The sequence below is a fragment of the Liolophura sinensis genome, chromosome 8 (genome assembly GCF_032854445.1).
Source record: "Liolophura sinensis isolate JHLJ2023 chromosome 8, CUHK_Ljap_v2, whole genome shotgun sequence".
Classification (NCBI taxonomy): Eukaryota; Metazoa; Mollusca; class Polyplacophora; order Chitonida; family Chitonidae; genus Liolophura; species Liolophura sinensis.
The window spans coordinates 38,311-57,155 of record NC_088302.1 but is presented as its reverse complement, the minus strand read 5'-3'; the positions used below and the strand labels follow the sequence as shown (position 1 = coordinate 57,155).

The 18,845-nt window shown below is 40.6% G+C and overlaps 1 protein-coding gene across 3 annotated transcripts in view; it reads left to right on the top strand.

The window, feature by feature from the left end:
* The window catches only part of LOC135472946 (thrombospondin type-1 domain-containing protein 4-like), a 68,004-nt gene extending 49,848 nt beyond the window's left edge, over positions 1-18,156 (top strand). For all 3 annotated transcript variants that reach the window (XM_064752685.1, XM_064752686.1, XM_064752687.1), the window contains exons 6-16: positions 1,217-1,347; positions 6,888-7,092; positions 7,476-7,648; positions 7,856-9,161; positions 9,575-9,704; positions 12,038-12,242; positions 12,546-12,722; positions 12,924-13,097; positions 13,719-13,904; positions 15,650-15,803; positions 16,195-18,156. In XM_064752685.1, the coding sequence (XP_064608755.1) occupies positions 1,217-1,347; positions 6,888-7,092; positions 7,476-7,648; positions 7,856-9,161; positions 9,575-9,704; positions 12,038-12,242; positions 12,546-12,722; positions 12,924-13,097; positions 13,719-13,904; positions 15,650-15,803; positions 16,195-16,322 (2,969 nt within the window). In that variant the 3' untranslated portion in view covers positions 16,323-18,156. The remainder of the gene's footprint in view (positions 1-1,216; positions 1,348-6,887; positions 7,093-7,475; positions 7,649-7,855; positions 9,162-9,574; positions 9,705-12,037; positions 12,243-12,545; positions 12,723-12,923; positions 13,098-13,718; positions 13,905-15,649; positions 15,804-16,194) is intronic.
* Positions 18,157-18,845: the final 689 nt, after the last annotated feature.

Sequence of the window (18,845 nt, the reverse complement as noted above, 5' to 3'; positions counted from 1 at the left end):
GAGTAATATCTGACACACTTTTCTACAGGGTGATATCTGACACACTTTACTAAAGGGTGATATCTCACACACTCTACTAAAGGGTAATATCTGACACACTTTATTAAAGGTAATATCTGACACACTTTACTACAGGGTGATATCTAACACACTTTACTACAGGGTGATATCTGACACACTTTACTACTGGGAAATATCTGACACATTTTTGCTAAATGGTGATACCTGGCACGCTTTACTACATGGTGATATCTGACACACTTTACTACGGGGTGATATCTGACACACTTTACGAACGGGTGATATCTGACACACTTTACTACAGGGTAATATCTGACACACTTTACTACAGGGAAATATCTGACACACTTTGCTAATGGGTAATATCTGATACCTTTTACCACGCGATGATATCTGATACACTTTACTACATTTTGTTAAAGGGTGATATCTGACACACTTTGCCACAGGGTGATATCTGATACACTTTACTACGGGGTGATGTCTGACACACTTTACTAAAGGATGATATCTGACACACTTTACTACAGGGTGATATCTGACACACTTTACTACAGGGTGATTTCTGACACATTCTGCTAAAGGTTGATATCTGACACAATTTATTAATGGTAATGTCTGACACACTTTAATACAGAGTGATATCTGACACATTCTGCTAAAGGGTGATATCTGACACAATTTATTGATGGGTAATGTCTGACACACTTCACTACAGAGTGATATCTGGCACACTTTACTTCACGGTAATATCTGACACACTTTACTGCACCGTAATATTTGGCGTACTTAAGCACAAAATATTCCCTGATATACCGTGTAGTTGTTTAATATCCGTAATATTTAACTACATGTTTTAATATTTTGCAGTTAAAATAAAATAATTTATTATCAGCACATAGCATATTTAGACATGTAGCACATATATTGGCAGCATCTGACTGACATAGAGGTAATGTTGTTAAGATTTGGATGAAATACTTTTTATTTTGCTACAAGGGAACTGTATATTATTCACTTTTTGGCTGAATTATCTTTGGTATATGTGGCATTTATAAGTCACATTGAGACGGTTATAGATTTTGGTTTGTTTACCATGCTAAAACTGGGTGATACTTTTTCAGATTAATGCTTCAGTCTTGCTGAATTTCAGTTCGAAGTTTAGACGAATCATGGACTTTCTGTATAATTTCAGCCAAAGGTCAGTGTGAGTTGACATGCAGAGCCAAGGGCTTCCGTTTCTACGCCCGCCTGGCAGCTACTGTAGCTGACGGAACACCATGTGTTCCCGGAGATGAGGACCTCTGTATAGCCGGCCTGTGCAAGGTAATAACACGCCTGACTAATTGACTAATCTCAAAACACCACAGCTGGTATCAACGTCCAAAATTATTTCTACAAACACTGCATAGAAGAGTTTAAGTTTCCTGTTACCACAGTGCTTTATTTTATCCAGCAGAGGAGATTGAGTCCCCCTACATACCGTCAAGAATTATACGACGATGTACGAAAAGATTCTTGATGGAATGTGTATTTCGTGATATGTCCTGCCTTATTTTGAGTTTTTTTTTCAAGTTTTGAAAGCCGTATGACATTACACAAAGTATCAAAAACCACTTTTCAGGCCGGGAATTGGTAAAACCAATTTATCCAAAGTCAACTTTCCAAAGACTAGTTTCATTCATATAATATCCATCAAAATCTCTAAAAATATAAAGATATTTAGTGGAAGTAGAAGTAATTAACAGTTTGCCATGTTGTCAGAAAGCCATACGTGCATAATATCCAATGCGTCCAATGAGGTACGTATTCCACAACACTGAAGAGTGCCTGTTTGTGCTAGAATAAGAATCTGCTACAAAATCAAAAGAATCTACAAAGCTAACAAAGCCTAGCGCACTAGACCCCCATGCAATGATTATAAGTAGTAGTTAGCTGGGACACAATTCAAGAAACTTTGATTGCTGGCGATGGGTAGTAGAACCTTGACTTAGAAGTTTCATATACAGGAGTTTTTTAAAGGTATTGCCATCCACAAGCGGATAGTTAGCGATATCGAAATTAAAGTGTCTCTCGTGCCATACAATCGACGTAAGAGGAAACCCTCGTCGTGCTTACTGTGATACAAATCCAGATGAGATGTGCTGTGCTTGGAAGCTGTGGTCTCCTTTAGTTCCACTGTACCGCCAGAATTCGTTTACATAACTGTTGACGAATGTGAAGTTGATTGTTTTCCTCATATAGCTGTGAATAAATAAAGGTCTGCGAATGTATGCGGATCGCAGGGAATACTCACTGGGATACCTGAATCTATATGATCTTGATGTATCGCGACGCCGAATTTCGCGTAAATATTATTAATCTCAATTCGAGAAGCTCTATAAACCGTGGAACATTCCAAGAATCGTATGAAAAACTGCAGCGTAGAGATTAGAACTAAAGCAGCCATGACATTGTAATGTTTGACACATGGTCACACGTAAGCGGTGAAGTACGGCCTCCTGTCAATTTATATTAGTTAAGGTTATATTCTAACTGTTCATATAGACACTTTAATAACAACAATTTACACGCTTTCTAGAAAACTTGTGATTCTAGTTCCGATTAATTAGACGTCACTGCTATAGAATTACTGAGAATGTTGTTTTGTCATCACATTTAACATGCGAAAACATGAAAACCGTGCAAATGGACTAGGCCTCGGGGATGCTTAGCCCAGAAGCAGAATCCTGGTTTATGGAGGGATAGAATATAAAACTACACCTTTCAAATTGCCTGATTCTCTTGGCATGATTCTGTCCTGTTTTTGTACTTTATGTACTTTCTTAGTTCTTTCTTAGTAGTTTGTGTTAAACGTCATTCTGGGAATTAATATTTGCGATTATTGCCCTGGATTGTCCATTGTGGTTGACGGCTGATGTGTGAATGTCTGTCTTTTGCAACACCAAGGCAATTGGTTGACTGAGGCCTTGGATTGCGTCGTTATGAAGGGTTATAGTGTCGAGAGTAGAGAAATCTCATTTGGATAACGGTATATGTTTATACTGCATTAAAACGTGGAAATCTAATTGCTCGGTTTGTGCGTTTGAATTGTTAAGTATCCACATGCATTGATTTTTTCCGATAACTCAACAATATCTTTCAACAATGGTTTAACTTCCTGCATAGCGATTGAGAACCAGATAGACAGGAGCTTAGTTGTGCATTTCCCAGACCCAGTTATAAACCTGTTCCAATATTATGTTTTGTGCATTTTATGTGTCCAATATATTTTGGCAGATCTTCATTGTTCGATTTAAACGCCGAGAATCATTTGGGGCAGTTGAGAACGTTATGGAATGCGTTCCCAGCTAAGGGTTCATGAAGTAGTTTTATAGTCCAGTGCTAGGCCTATCTCTTGGTTCGGATTAATATTTCTGGACTGGATTTGGTGCATCAGAGAGAGAATGATTTTTATTAATGGATATATACATTACAAAAAATTATAAATTATAAAAAATTACAATGAAGTGTTTTCCTGATAACCCCTGTTGCGTAGACATGATTTAAATTCTATTATTCGCTCATTTTGTTTCGATTTTACGTTTACTATTGTACAGGTTCTTCTGGCAAGTGAATATGGGATGTTTTCCCGAGTATGACGCGCGTGATTCGAACTAAAGTGAAGATACAGTTGTGCGTCCGTGGGTTTTCGATGAATATCAGTGAATATAGAAGTCCCCACTTTCAAGACAAGTTTCCCTTAAACCGGTATTGACTTAGAATTTACTTCCATTGTCAAGGATATTTGGGGATGAAGGTTACTGAGGCTATCAAAGACAAGATCAATCGGCTCGGATTCCTTTAGCCAGAAATTAAAACAATCATCGAGGTATCTTTTCCACTGGCTTTTAAATTCTGTTGCCAAATCATGTCCAAACATGGTTTCTTGTTTTTTGTAAAGAGATATTTCTAAACAGCCCATTACTAATATTGTATAAACTGGGACCATCTTTGTTCCCAATGTCCCAAGAATTTGTACATAATGACAATCGATAAAACAGAAGGATTAATTTTTTAAGATAAATTTTATACAATCTGTTAGAAAATCATTTTTGAAACGTTTGTCCAGTGATTCGGGATGTTGATTTAACCAGTGATGTATTGCCGCATCAAAAGTGGCCATTTTGACATCATGGTCTACATCCTGCGGTAACTTATTTACGAAGTCGATATCATCTCTGACGTTACTTTTTACATGAGCAATAAATGGCCTAAGTAAAATGTCAACTATATGGCTAAGCCTTTGTGTAGGAGAGCTAGGACCAACTTTGATTTGTCTAAATTTCAAATCGGAAGGACAGTGTAGTGAAATGAACTCTGATTTCTGGTCTTCAATAGCCATGGTAATCTGTTTTGATTTACGTACTTTTGGAAAACCATAGAAATTGCTGGTTTTAGATTCAAATTTGGTTGGATACTCGCATTCGTTTTCATTAAGGTCTTGTTCATGTTTACATATCAATTTCCGAAGGTTCAGTGAGTATTGCACTATCTGGCTTGCTACCTACTTCCATATAAGTGTATCTGTCCTCAAGCATTTCCATAAGTTTTGTTTATAAAATGACTTATCCATAACAGCGACAGCTTTACGTTTGTCTGCTTCTTTTATAATAATGTTAGGATTTAATGCAAAATTATCCAGAGCTGACTTTTGTGCAGATGATAAATTTTGATGTAGTTTCGAGGGGAATCTTTGGCAAATTATCTAAAAATGATTCCAGATTATCGTCATCACTAGTGCATGGCCTGAAAATGGATGGGTTTTTATCAAGAGAATCGTCAATCAGGTTATCGTTAATATGACCATGCATCAGTTCACTCGTTCTTAGTCGTCTGCTAAACTCACGTATATCTTTCTGTAGATCTTCAGTGTAAGCTTGTAGCGCTGAAGTGAAGTCAAGTCTTAATTTTAATTCGTTAATGTCAACATGGGTCAAAATCACTGAAGAAAGGTTAATTACCTTGGGAACCACCGTTTGTTTTGCGGTTTCTTCCGTTGGCCCCGACGATTTCCTAAAAAAAAATGTCCACATAAGTCTTTGAGCGATTTTGACGGTTTCTAAATTGACCAATAAACACAGTTTTTCGGGGGGGGGGGGAGTTAATTTTTGTCATTAATGCCTGGCGGGGTCCTGTTGTTTAGCCTAACCGGTTTTGCCCGATTTGTTTGTATCGTTTCGGGCACGTTCCTTGTGCTCCGTGGTGTCCGGCTCTGTTTACGCCCACCGTCTTTATCACTTCGTCATCTCGGTTGGTCAACCGAAACTGTCAGCGTGCTCCGCTATTTTTGACATGTCCGTTGTTACGGATGTCACGGGTGGAGCAAGTGTTTGTGGTGGAGTTAGAACTGCCTCTTGTTCTGTTGTGGGGAGTCCAATTCTGCCGCGGTTGCCGGACAGTTACATTAGAGTAAAGCTCCTTTGGATGGGTTTCCTCTTAAGTCTCCGAATTGGCAGAAACAGATCTTAGCCAATCATATTTTTGGGTCCACCATTCACCGGCTTCAGTTTCAGCCTGATTGATGTCAGCTGTCCAAAATTCCAACAGTTTGGACTTTATTGGGTCTTCGTTTTTGTTGGAGGATAAGCTCTCTCATTTCCTTGTCAAAACGGGTGTACTTCTACACTAGGTGAATATGTCCGTCCTCAAGAAGTAGAATTTCAGTTCTCAGCTTTTTGATTTCCAGGTCACGTTTAATCTCCCGTTGGGTTTCACTATCCGAAATGTGGGCTGTCACACGGAATTTCTTGGAAATAAACATTGTGTACACGCTGAGGCAATCTATATATTGGGCTGCAGTATATATATATATATATATATATATATATATATATATATATATATATATATATATATATATATATATATATTTAAAACATCAAAAATTTCCCTCTTGGTATTATAAAAAAAATACCATGTTATGAAGCAGAAATAAGTATAAAGATAACTCAGCTTTTTGTACAACTGATTATGCTATGATTCACTTTTGTTGCTATCTGTGTGAAAGTCGGTGATTTCCGCATGATTTTAGGTGATTTTTGTGTTAAAGTCAGTGATTTTCACATCACTTTGGGTGCTATCTGCGCGAAAGTCAGTGATTTCCGCATGACTTAGGGTGCTATAACTTTGGATTCCATCTGTATGAAAGTCAGTGAGTTCCGCATAATTTTGGGTGCTATCGGTGTGGAAGTCAATGATTTCCGCATAACTTTATGTGCTATTTGTGTAAAAGTCAGTGATTTCCGCGTGACTTTGGGTGATATCTGTGTGAAAGTCAGCTGTTTCCCCCAAAACTTTGGGGAAAGTCAGTGATTTCTGCATAAATCTGCTTACATTTACAAGTTTCAATGGGAAACAAGATCAGATGTAAGTTGCTACTTTTAAACATTTACACGGAATGCTACAACAAAACCTTTATCGCTAACTAAGGTAAACTGACCAGAGGCCGAATTACACTCCGTTTATGTGTGACCATTTGCAAACTTGGCAGTATCTTGTTGACGAGACTCGCAATGACCCAGGAGCTTTCAATCAAATGGGTCGATGTGAGTTCAAGTCCAGTGCATGCTGGCTTCCCCTCCGGCCTTACGTGGAAAGGTCTTTCAGCAACCCGCGGATGGTTGTGAGTTTCCCCCAGACCTCTGCCCCACTTTATTCCACCATCGTATAAGTGAATATTTTTGAGTAAGGGATAAAACACCAATTCAAATCAAACTTGCAAACTATCACACAGTCGATTTACAACTAATTAATTATTTGGCATATTTTCTACATCTATGTAGATAACCCTTTATTCAAACCGTGTAATAATCCTTTATTCCCAGAAAGTTGGCTGCGATGGCATAGTGGGTTCATACGCAGTCTTGGATGCGTGCGGCCAATGCAAGGGGGATAACTCTAGCTGTAATATCATATCTGGGACTCGCACGAGTGATCAACTTATTCAGGGTTACAATACGGTACTACGTATTCCGACAGGTGCTGCAAGTATCAACGTGACGGAAGTACGGAGAAGCAGTAACTTCTTAGGTAATAGATTTTCTTGGCGTGTGAATTACTCCTCCCCTAAACTGGACAGTGACAGTTGTTTTACATTGAGCAAGTTGTTTTCAAGTAACCTCGATCAGATGACGAAAGGCAATATTTGTAACAGACATTATTTACAACATCTCTGTTTGAACATCATACGATGCCCCTTTGAGAATGACTCAATGATTTTTTCTTCGGTCGTACCGGGAAGATACATGAACTCTTTGTAGTGTTTCTCTTTTGTATTGTTTTGTTCATTTGTTGTCGAAGAACCCTTCTTATCGTAAGCCACTTTGTGACGACATTGTAAAAATAGCCTGTGGTAGACATCCACTGCATATTGTGAGTACATATGTGTTTATAACGGTTTGTTCTCTATTCAGCCATGAAAACGTCAGGGAACAAATATATTCTAAACGGTCCACAAGGGCTGTCATCGGAGGGAGAATATTTCGCCGCTGGAACCAAGTTTACCTATCACAAAAATCAAGAGGGCTGGTGTCCCGGGCAGTGCCTTCACGCAAAGGGGCCGACATCAGAGCCAATCGAAATACAGGTACCGGGAGTTACCCAAAACAGAAAGCGATCAACATTGGAAACACATGAAAATATTAACCTATTGTTTCAGTAACCATATCTATCTTCCAGTGCATAACACTGACGTAAGTAACTAAACATTTGATTAATGTACAGGACGTTATGACTTCCACCCCAGTATTGTTAGTGATTGCGTTGTAATGATAGTGTTTTTTCTGCGTTGTAGATTTTATATTACAATCGAAATCCGGGTATACGCTACCAATATTCTGTGCCGAAAATATCAAGCATTTCAGCTGAAGTTAACCGAGTTCATAATCGTGGACACGAGACTTCAACCGTGCCCACACGGGATACAGAATTACAAGGTTACCTGTCTGACTCTCGTGAGGTTCAGAATGATCAACGATCTCACGAGCGCACGAGGACCAGGGCACACAGCAGTCGTGACACAAGGCACCACCATGGCCAGCGCCACACCGACTCTGCGAGGTCAAAGCAAACGTTGTATTTCCCAAAATACACTCAGAGTTTTACTTTTGGTGGAAAAAGTGTAATAAATCAACGTTACAGGCCGGATGGAGTTGATACTCGCTCTACAGATCATAGGATTAGGGCTAGCTCTTCCGATTTACACAACTCCAGATATATCGATGCCACACGCCATGCTAGTTCCGGCGAGGTAAACAGGACCCGCAGCGCACACTCCAATTCAAGGCCGCATTCATATAGTTCAAGTCACCACAACTCGCAGTATGGGCAGGGTCAACAAATACATGCGCAAACGAAATACCCTCAGCCTAGTTCACAGCGCAGAACTGATTCCTACAATCGACAGACTGATTCCTACCTTCCACAGACTGATTCGCGATTTCGCCCAACAGCCTCACCATATCGTCAAACCTCTTCTCCATATCGCCACTCGGATAGTCGCAATCAGCAATCTAACTCAAGGCATACTCATGTCGATTTACTAAACAGACAAACACCTTCACCACATCGACAAACTGATTCGCGATATCATCCGACGGACACACGACACCGACAAACTGGTTCACGATACAATCCGACGGACACGCTACATCGGCAGACTGATTCACGATATTATTTACCAGATAGGCGATCACACAGTCCACAGGAAGCAGCTGCTGACAAGAAGAAGAATCAAAACAGCCATAGGTCATTGGCGGACAATAATTACCAAATAGCTGTTGATGTGCGAAGACGAGAACAGCTGAGAAAGCATCGCCACAACTTGAATATTCAAAAACAACCTGTTTTTCTTCAACGTACCGATAGTCCAAATCGGGCTCTAACTTTCACTACGCTTCCAACCAACATCAATCGACTGCAGAATCGTGTCCCGTCCATTTCACGCATCGTGGACAACAGAGTTGAACGGAATAGAACCTGGTCAGAACAAGACATCAGAGATTTCAACAGCATTCTCTCAGGCCAAAACACAGTCTCTAAAGGGGAATATTCCTGGAAGATTTCCGGTCTTACAGATTGCACGGCTTCCTGTGGCGGAGGTAAGATTATCGACCATCACTCGTCAGATATTCTATGTGTGTAATTTGTTACTTTTTAAACATTTTAATACACAGATAGAATAAAACCTTAAATGAGGTAAGTTGACCAGATCCCGTTTTTTTGCTGTTACGTGTGTCAATTACCAGCTATCAGACTGTCGATGCTCTATTTTTGCTCTCTGTGCTGATTACTTTTGTGTAATTTGTACTTGTTACTTGGTATATTATCTACACCTGTACAGATAAGCCTTTTTCAGACCGTGTATTTCTTGAACTTAACTTTCTTTTAACTTCGTTAAAAGGGTAGATTCAAGATAGGTGGGACAGTTTCTGAACCCTCCAATCAGCCCATATATTTCCAATAATAATAATAATTTTAATTATCCAAGGATGTGTCAATTTCAAATTCTCAGGATATCAGGAAACAATTATTATTTGTGTGAAGAGAAGCTCTCAAGCTGTTGTGACAGATGAGAATTGTGAGTACACAGCACGGCCTGAAACTCACATAGTCATCTGTAATGAAGCCCCGTGTCCGGCTGGGTAAGTGAAACTCACATATTCATCTGTAAAAGAGCTCTTGTTCAGTCAGTGTTCATAACTGACACAGTCATCTGCATGAAAGCCCCCTGTCCAACCGGATAAATGGAACTTATACAGTCATCTGTATAGAAGCCCCTGTCAAACCGGGGAAGTAGAACTCACATAGCCGTCTGTAAAGAAATCCTCTGTGTAGTCGGGTAAAGGGAACTCACACAGTCATATGGTTGCAAGCTTACTTTCGATTAGGTAAGCAGAACTTACACAGTCATCTGTGGAGAAGCCCACTTTCCATTGGCTAGGTGGAACTTACATAGTCATCTGTATGGAAGCCCCCTGTCCAACCGGGGGAAGTGGAACTCAAATAACCGCCTGTAAAGAGCTTCACTGTCTTGTCGGGTAAATGGAACTCACACAGTCATATGGTTGGAAGTCCACTTTCCATTGGGTACGCAGAACTTACACAGTCATGTGGCAGGAAGCCCTCTGTCCAGTCGGATAACTGGACCTCACACAGTCGTTTGTACGGAAGCCACCAGTAAGTCATCTGTCTGGAAGCCCGCATTTCACTTGGGTAAGTGAAAATCACAAACTCACCTGGCAGGAGGCCCTTTGTTCATTTGGGTAACTGAAATGTCTGACCGGGTAAGCCCCTTGTTCAGTTTTATAACTCACACAGTCATCTTTAAGGAAGCCCCTGTCCGACCGGGTAAGTGGATCTAATAAAAGTCATCTGTAAGGAAGGGTTATGTCCGACTGAGTAGTGGAACTCAGAGTCATCTGTGGCGAAGCCCTCAATCTAGTTGGGGACGTGGAGCTAACACAGTCGTCTGTAAGGAAGCCCCCTGTCTGACCGGGTAAGTGAGACTCATTAAGTCATCTGTAAGGAAGCCCCTGTTCCGTCGGGGAAGTGGAACTCACACAGTCTTCTGTAAAAAAAAACCCCTCATGTCCAGTTGGGTGAGTGGAACTCGCACAGTTGTCTGTAGGGGAACCTCCTTTCCAGTTGGGTAAGCGGAACTTACAGTCATCTGGCAGGAAGCCCCTTATCCAGTCTTGTAACTGGAACACTCACAGTCACCCGCCAGGAAGCCCCTTATCCATTTGGGTAACTGGGACTTATACGGTCAACTGTAAGGAAGTTCCCTGTCCGATCGAGTAAGTGGAACCCACACAGTCACCTGGAAAGAAGCACCCTTGTCCAGTTGGTTATATGGAACACATACAGTCAACTCTAAGGAAGCCCGAGTAAGTGGAACTCATCTGTCATGAAGCCCTCTTTCTACTTGGGCAAGTGGTATTCACAAGGTCATCTGTAAGGAAGCCCCCTGTCCAGTCGGGTATCTGTAACTCGTCAGGTCATCTGTAAGGAAGCCCCCTGTCCAGTCGGGTATCTGTAACTCGTCAGGTCATCTGTAAGGAAGCCCCCTGTCCAGTCGGGTATCTGTAACTCGTCAGGTCATCTGTAAGGAAGCCTCCTGTCCGACCGAGTAAGTGAAACTCACAGTCATCTGTCAGGAAACCCTCTTTTTCACTTCTGTGCGTGGAATTCACATAGTCACCTGACAGGAAGCCCCTTGTCCAGTTTTGTAACACACACAGTCATCTTTAAGGAAGCCCCCTGTCCGACTGAGGATTGGAACTCAGAGTCATCTGTAAGGAAGGCCTCTGCCCGGTGGGTAGTGGAACTTACACAGTGATCTGTAAGGAATCCCCCATTCCAGTTGGGTAACTGAAGCTTACATAGTCATGCTTAAGGAAGCCCCTGTCCCGTCGGGCAAATAGAACATCATCTGTAGGGAAGCCCTTTCCCCATTCGGGTAAGTGACTCTGGCTACATATGAGCCCACTGATCCAAATACTTTTCATAGGTGCCCCTGTCGGTTATTTCAGACGAAGTATCTTAGTTTCATATTTTTTCTAGCCATAATGTTGCATTTGTATATGGTAATGAACAAGATTTTGCCAGGTATAGCAAAAATGTTGTCTTGCACTTATGCTAAACAGGCTTGCCCAACCGAACCAGTTGACTGACTGTAAATCTGTCACAGTGATAAAAGCATTGATTTACAGCTATATGTCTCGAGTGAAACAAGAAATAAATGTACATTTGCAGAAAAATACAATGCTCTGTTAGCATAAAAGTATTAGGCGCCATACTGCAGTAGTTTAATATGATCATAATATTCTAACTACATTGTGATCATACAAACATTCTTAGACTTGGATAAGGTAACTAGTCTACGTGAGATAAAATCTAAACTTTAAATTGCAAAATTTGCTTTGTATACCTCTTTAAACTTTGTGTTAAATGATACCTCATTGGCGGATTGAAGGTGGCACGTGACAGAATGGGGCGGATGCTCGGCCAGTTGTGACACGGGGGTACAGAGGAGGGAAGTGATGTGTAAGCGAAAGTTATCCGCAGGAGTCAACATCACGGTGGATACGAAGGACTGTTCAGGACTGGTCAGACCCATATCAGCTCAGAGATGTGGGGAGCAAAGCTGCTTTCTGTGGGTTCCGGGCAACTGGACTCGGGTAAACCATTCACAGTGCACTGGCACGATTTTAGCACTAAGGCTGTCAAAGCTTCGTTACATGGAATACGTGCCTTATTATAACAATATTTCCCTTCTGTTAAGTGGATCAATACAGAGGTTTCAGTTTTAGAATAGATATTTTGCGTCTCTCTTTTGCGGCAACCTTAAGTTGCTAATCGTATTTTTGTCTTATTCCTAACTTCAGACTTTGCAAGTGTTTTTATTATGTTATTCGCCTTATTGCAGTACTGTGATGAAAACTGTCATTTGTGTACTTACATTGAGATATCTGATATTTCAGTGTTCGGCTCTCTGTGGTAAAGGTGAGCGGACGCGTGACGTGGTGTGTCAGGCGTTGAGCGGACAGACCGCCGATGACAAGCAGTGTAGCCGTAGAGGCCGTAAACCCTCGCAGAGAGAGGTCTGTGATCTTGGATCGTGTGGAATAGGATGGTTTTATACTCAGTGGCCTGAACATGTAAGACCCTCCACCAAGGCTTCAATAGGACCTATCTTTATGTTACATGTATGCCGAAAAGTTTCAGAGGATATCCATGTAAATGCATGCCCCAATCTGCGATATTTAGAGAATTGTCTGCGAAAGAATTCTGTTTGACGCGGAGATAACGAAGCTATTGTTAATTGATGTTACGGTCTGATTTCTGATTGACATTTTCAGTGCTCAGCAGCATGTGGAGAAGGAAAACAGGAGCGGAAGATCCACTGTGCAGGTCCGCGTGGCAATCCTCTAGAAGACAATAAATGTAGACAGTTCCACAAACCTGACAAAGAGCGCTCCTGTAAAACGGATATACCCTGCGGAGGAAAATGGTTTACAGGTCCCTGGTTCAAGGCAAGCAAGTTACTTCCCAAGAAAATTCTTGAAAATTGTAAGAAAGAAGACTACATCCAACAGCTCGCACGCTTCACCGCATTATCATGCCAGTTAAAGCAACAAACCAAGCTTCAAACATTCAGGCTTGCGTTTGAGATTTGCGTTTGAGATTTCAAAGGCTTGCTTTGATCTGGTCGTTGGAGAGATGAAACAGGAAGCGTGGTAGCTAGCAGATGAATTGAGCAGTGTCTCATCGGTCTGTGTGACCAGTTTACCCTGGACAACAGGCGGGTGGGATTATTGTTTCTCAAGAGTAGAATGTCATCTGATCACTGAACTTTCCTCAGTGCCTAATGGTCGATTTCGAAGAGTCAAGTGTTTGGTAAATAACTTGAACGTTGGAATTTTGATAGAATTCTCAGGCTATAAACATCTGTAGGTCTCCTCCTTTAATCGACATAGAAAACAGAGTAAAGGTTACTTTTCTTGAGCCTGACCGTAAATCGTGGTGCCCTTGCCCATTTCTTATGTGGATTTTTTCCTCGTATTTTGATTTATTTCTTTGATTATTGCTTGACGCCATGGCATTTTAACGGTGATTTTCTAATAACGTTGTAACATTTTCTCATCGTCTGGTAGTGTAACTCCACTTGTGGCGTGGGTGTTCAGCGGAGAGACGTTCTGTGCATGAAGAAACTGGGGTTGGATTTTGTAACGGTGGTGGAGGATGAAAACTGTGTAATGGAAGAAAAGCCCATCTCAGTGAGGTCCTGTGAGAACTTACCGCGATGCCGGCCAGAATGGTACATGAAGGACTGGGGCCAGGTAAAACATCGCTCCCTCCTATATGTGTACAGGAAATCCTGTCTAGCTTTGCTGCTGTTTGCTCGATTTTTGACAGAAAACTTGACATAAGAAGGAACAGTTCTAAAGCTTAATATACACGCACCATAAAAACACATAAATGTCTACATGGCTAAAAGCGCCTGCCCAGATTCAGAGCTACCCACCAGGACAGCGCGGGTATGGGTGGAGTGGGTCACGTGTCCCTCCCGAACCATTTCAGGTCCATGTTTCACCACGTATGCCCAGTTAAGGTTTATGTTTTATTGTCTATACACACTTCAGATCAATATTTCATTCTGTATATCCACTTCATGTCAATGTCTTCTTGTGTATACCCACATAGATTCAATGTCTTAGTGTGCATACTCACTTTAGGCCAATGCCTTTGTGTGTATACTCAATTCAGGTCAATGTCTCTTTGTGTATACTCACTTCAGGTCAATGTGTTATTGTGTGTGCCCACTTGGGGTCCATGTTTTATTGTGTATACTCATTTCAGGTCAATGCCTTACGGTGTATACTCACTTCAGGTCTATGGCTCTTTGTATATACTCACTTCAGGTCAACGTGTTATTGTGTGTGCCCACTTGGGGTCCATGTTTTATTGTGTATACTCACTTCAGATCAATGCCTTATGGTGTATACTCACTTCAGGTCTATGTCTCTTTGTGTATACTCACTTCAGGTCAATGTCTCATTGGGTCTACTCACATCAGGTCATTTTTGTCATTACAAATATTCATTTCATGTCAATTTCTCAATGCGTAAGTTCACTTCAGGTCAATGTCTCATTGTGTATACTCACTTCAGGTCAATCTCTCATTGTGTATACTCACTTAGGTCATTATTTTGTCATCTTGTATACTCACTTCAGGTCAATGTCTCATAGTGTATAATCACTTCAGATCAATGTCTCATTGTGTACAGCCCCTTTAGGTCCATATGTCATTTATGTATATCCGCTTGTGGTCAATTTGTCATTTATACCTACTTCAGGACCATTTATTAATGCGTACATTCACTTCAGGCCCATGTCTCATTTCGTACACTCACCTCAGATCAATGTCTCATAGTGTATACTCACTTCAGGTCAATGTGTCATTGTGTATACTCACTTTAGGTCAATGTCTTACTGTGCACACTCACTTTGGGTCGATGTGTTTTGCATGTAGCCACCTCAGGTCAAATCTTATTGTGTAAACCTACCTCAGGCCAATGCCTGGTTGTGTTTAATCACTTCAGGTCAAGTCTTATTGTTCATGCCGATCTCAGGTCAATGTTCAGTTGGATACACTCACTTCAGGTCATTTTTGTCATGACGTATGTCAATTTCACACTGCGTATACTCATTTCAGGTCAATTTCTTACAGTGTATACTCACTTCAGGTTAATGCCTTATTGTATACACTCACTTCAGGTCAATGTGTTATCATGTATACTCACTTCAGGCCAATGTCTCATTGCATATACTTACAGCAGGTCAATTTTTATTGCGTATAATCACTGCAGGCCAATGTGTCGTTGCGTATAATCACTTCAGGTAAATGTTGCATTGTGTAAACTCAATTCAGGTCAATGTCTTATTGTTTGCACAACTCGCCTTCACTCACAGCGGTCATGTCAATGAACCTTTTGATTTTACTGAGTACTGTTGTATGGGGAGTTTAGCGACAGAATCCGTCACTCACGGTGTATCTAAGTTGTTCCCTTTGTCTCATGTACAGTGCTCAGCATCCTGTGGTACTGGTTACAGAACCCGTGAGGTTAAATGTTTAGATGATAAACAAGTTCCGAGCCCAGACTGCCGGCAGAATGACAAACCTGTGATCAGAGAGAGCTGCAATGTCCATTCCTGTCATCGAACTCACAAACCAACAGGTGAACGCTCACACACCTAGAAAGTGCATTTTTATTACTTTTTTTGCCTCTTTTTCTTATTAGTATTATATTCTTACAGTTAATCACGCAATTTATTTACACTACATTTAGGTTAATCAAGCATTTGTTATATCAAAAAATTCATCGTCAGTTCTGAAATGGGCTCTTAGTTTCAATAAAGTTTTTTATTGGAACTTAAATTAGGTTCCGGCTTTTTACGTTGGCTGGGCAGTTTCTTCACACCATTCTTTATGAAAGAAGGCTTATGTTTTGTTGCCGATAATGTTATTAGCGTTTAATATAGAAATATGATATCAAAATATTTAGAAAGTACTTTAGCACTGTAAAATTATTTTTTTTAAATCATGCGCTTTTTTCTCTTGCTTTGCAGATGGCAGTTGTAAAGATACTTTTTACAGTTGTAATGTAGTTGTGCAGGCCCGGATGTGCGTATTTAAGTACTACAAGACCGTGTGTTGTGATTCATGCGTACAAAGTGGCCAGATAAGTAGGGCGTGAGAGTCGCAGCGCTACTGGTCGGTGAAGCAGAAACATAGGACTAGTAGTGAAGTGAACGTTTTAGACGGCTGGACACATTGTGGAATTTTAAACAGACCCGTTTCTTTATTTGTCAGTAATTGTGTAACTTTTGAGTGAAAAGTAGGTGCCTGTGATTAGAAAAGTTTTGGCGTAGATGAATTGTCATAGCATTTGAATTATTAGACACAGGGTATATGGATATTTCCTTCCTTCCGTTTGAGCGGAAATTTAATTAAAACTGGTGCAAAGTTTGAAACACACATTTCATTTAATGTCTACCACTTATACCCTGATACCCATAGTCTGCAATGATTTGCAGCTTGATAACAATGGACTGTGACATGATATCAGTTGAGTGTGACTTGATAACACTGGAGTGTGACTTGACAACAATGGATAGTGACTTGATAACAGTGGACATTGACTTGATAGCAGTGGACGGTGACTTGATAACATTGGTCATTGACTTGATAACAGTGAACAATGACTTGATAACAATGGTCATTGACTTGATAACAGTGGACAGTGACTTGATAACAGTAGAGTGTGGCTTGATAACAGTGGACAATGACTTTATAACAGTGGACAGTGACTTGATAACAGTGGAGAGTGGCTTGATAACAGTGGACAATGACTTGATAACAGAGGACAATGACTTGATAACAGTAGAGTGTGGTTTGATAGCGGTGGACAGTGGCTTTATAAGAGTTCCATCTTTCCCATGGAAGTCATTTCCACATACATATTTCAGTTCTGTAAGTGAACCCACTACTGGAAAACTTGTCCTCTGTTTTTGCCTTTCCACAAATAAGGTGTATTAAACTTTCTTGCTATCATAGACAATGGTATGTGAGATAGGATACATTGTAATAATTCACAAATAACCTGTACAATGTGGATGAAAACTCAAGTATAGTAATAGAAAACAGCAGTAACGTGTAACCGTAATGACAACCGGACAACTCCGTCCACGCTTTGCTACAGTCTTCAGTTTAACCTAGTCATTACCTAACAAACGTAATTTTCACGGTCGATGTGTGTTTTTTGTTTGCATTAAGACTTTAGAAACGCTGTTGTATTACTAAATGCCACATTGAAATCAGTCTTATTTTTGACAACAGATCTGTTTGTCACCATTCTAGGTTTAATCCTGACTATGGTTGTTAGAATGCTGATAACAGTTTACCTGCACACCTGTGAATTGCTGATAGCGTTTTATTGGCAAATTGATCATGGCGACATCTCAAATTAAACTTGTCATTCTGGATGTCTGTGAACATGATCACTTCAAGATTTCCGAATTCTGGCCTAAATACTGGCTACTCAACACCGGGACGTATGGTACTGGACGCGTATACCTTTCGTGTATCTAACTCCGGTCCTTTACTCCTGGATGTAGTGTGTATACGTTATCTTTAGATATGGACACAGTATAACCAATAGTAGAAGGCACTGGGAGGCGCATGCAGACTAAGAAACAAACAGTGAAAGTCGTTTTACAGACACGTCCCGTGTGTTCCATGTATTTGAAATAATGTGCATGTTGTCAAGAAGAGTGGTCGCCCTTGATCTGGGGATAAAAAAATCAAAGTTTACCAAGATAGCTGTACAGCGCACCGTGGTTGCAGAAACCACATCAAAGCGATGCCTGTCAGCCTTGGAAGGGTCGACTATTTCTGCAAAACAATACACTATACCACGCAGGGAGAAAAAAACATTGCTTTTTGACTTGAAGTCCGTAGGTAAGTAGGTAAGTAAGTCCGTAGACCAAATTCTTAATGTAAAGAGCGGATGAGAATGGTCTGCTGTAAAGGAGATATGAGTCGACAGATGTTATTAGCTATACACAAGCATATGTCAAGATAGCAACAGCCGTGTTGAATAAAATGGCAATATAGTTATTCTTCGTCGAACTAGGGCCCATGTGTCCAGTGTGTGTTTTACACTTCACGACTGACCAGTGATGTTATGCTGTTATCCATTGTACATTCGCATGATCGTCGGAAGGGGTGGGCGGGGGGGGGGGGGGTGCGTCGCAGAAGGCAGTGTTCCGTACATAATAATTACTTCCAACAGAATAGAACGTTTCTAAATATAGTGCACTTCTTTCAAAAGGGCGCTGATTCAATGTATGGTTTTCATGATTTTTTTTACAAATTTAAATCGATAAGACACAGATAAATACTGAGGTTCTCTGGTGGATATTTTGAGAAGGAACAGCGACTGCACCGAATTTCTTTAGGCCACAAAGATACTCTGATTACTATGTTACGATATTGAACATGATTATAAATTTATATAGTACTAAAAACTTACGGCCAAAAAAAACTTTACGACTCCGTGAGTTAAATTTAACCAGCCTTTTCAGCAAATTAGTACGAAATTATTGTAGGAAAACATTGTATGAAACATATTCCCATGTGTGACAAGCGTCATATACGCCCACACGAATTTGTTTTCAGACAACGAAGAAAGTTGAAAAATCACGTGACCCATGGATGG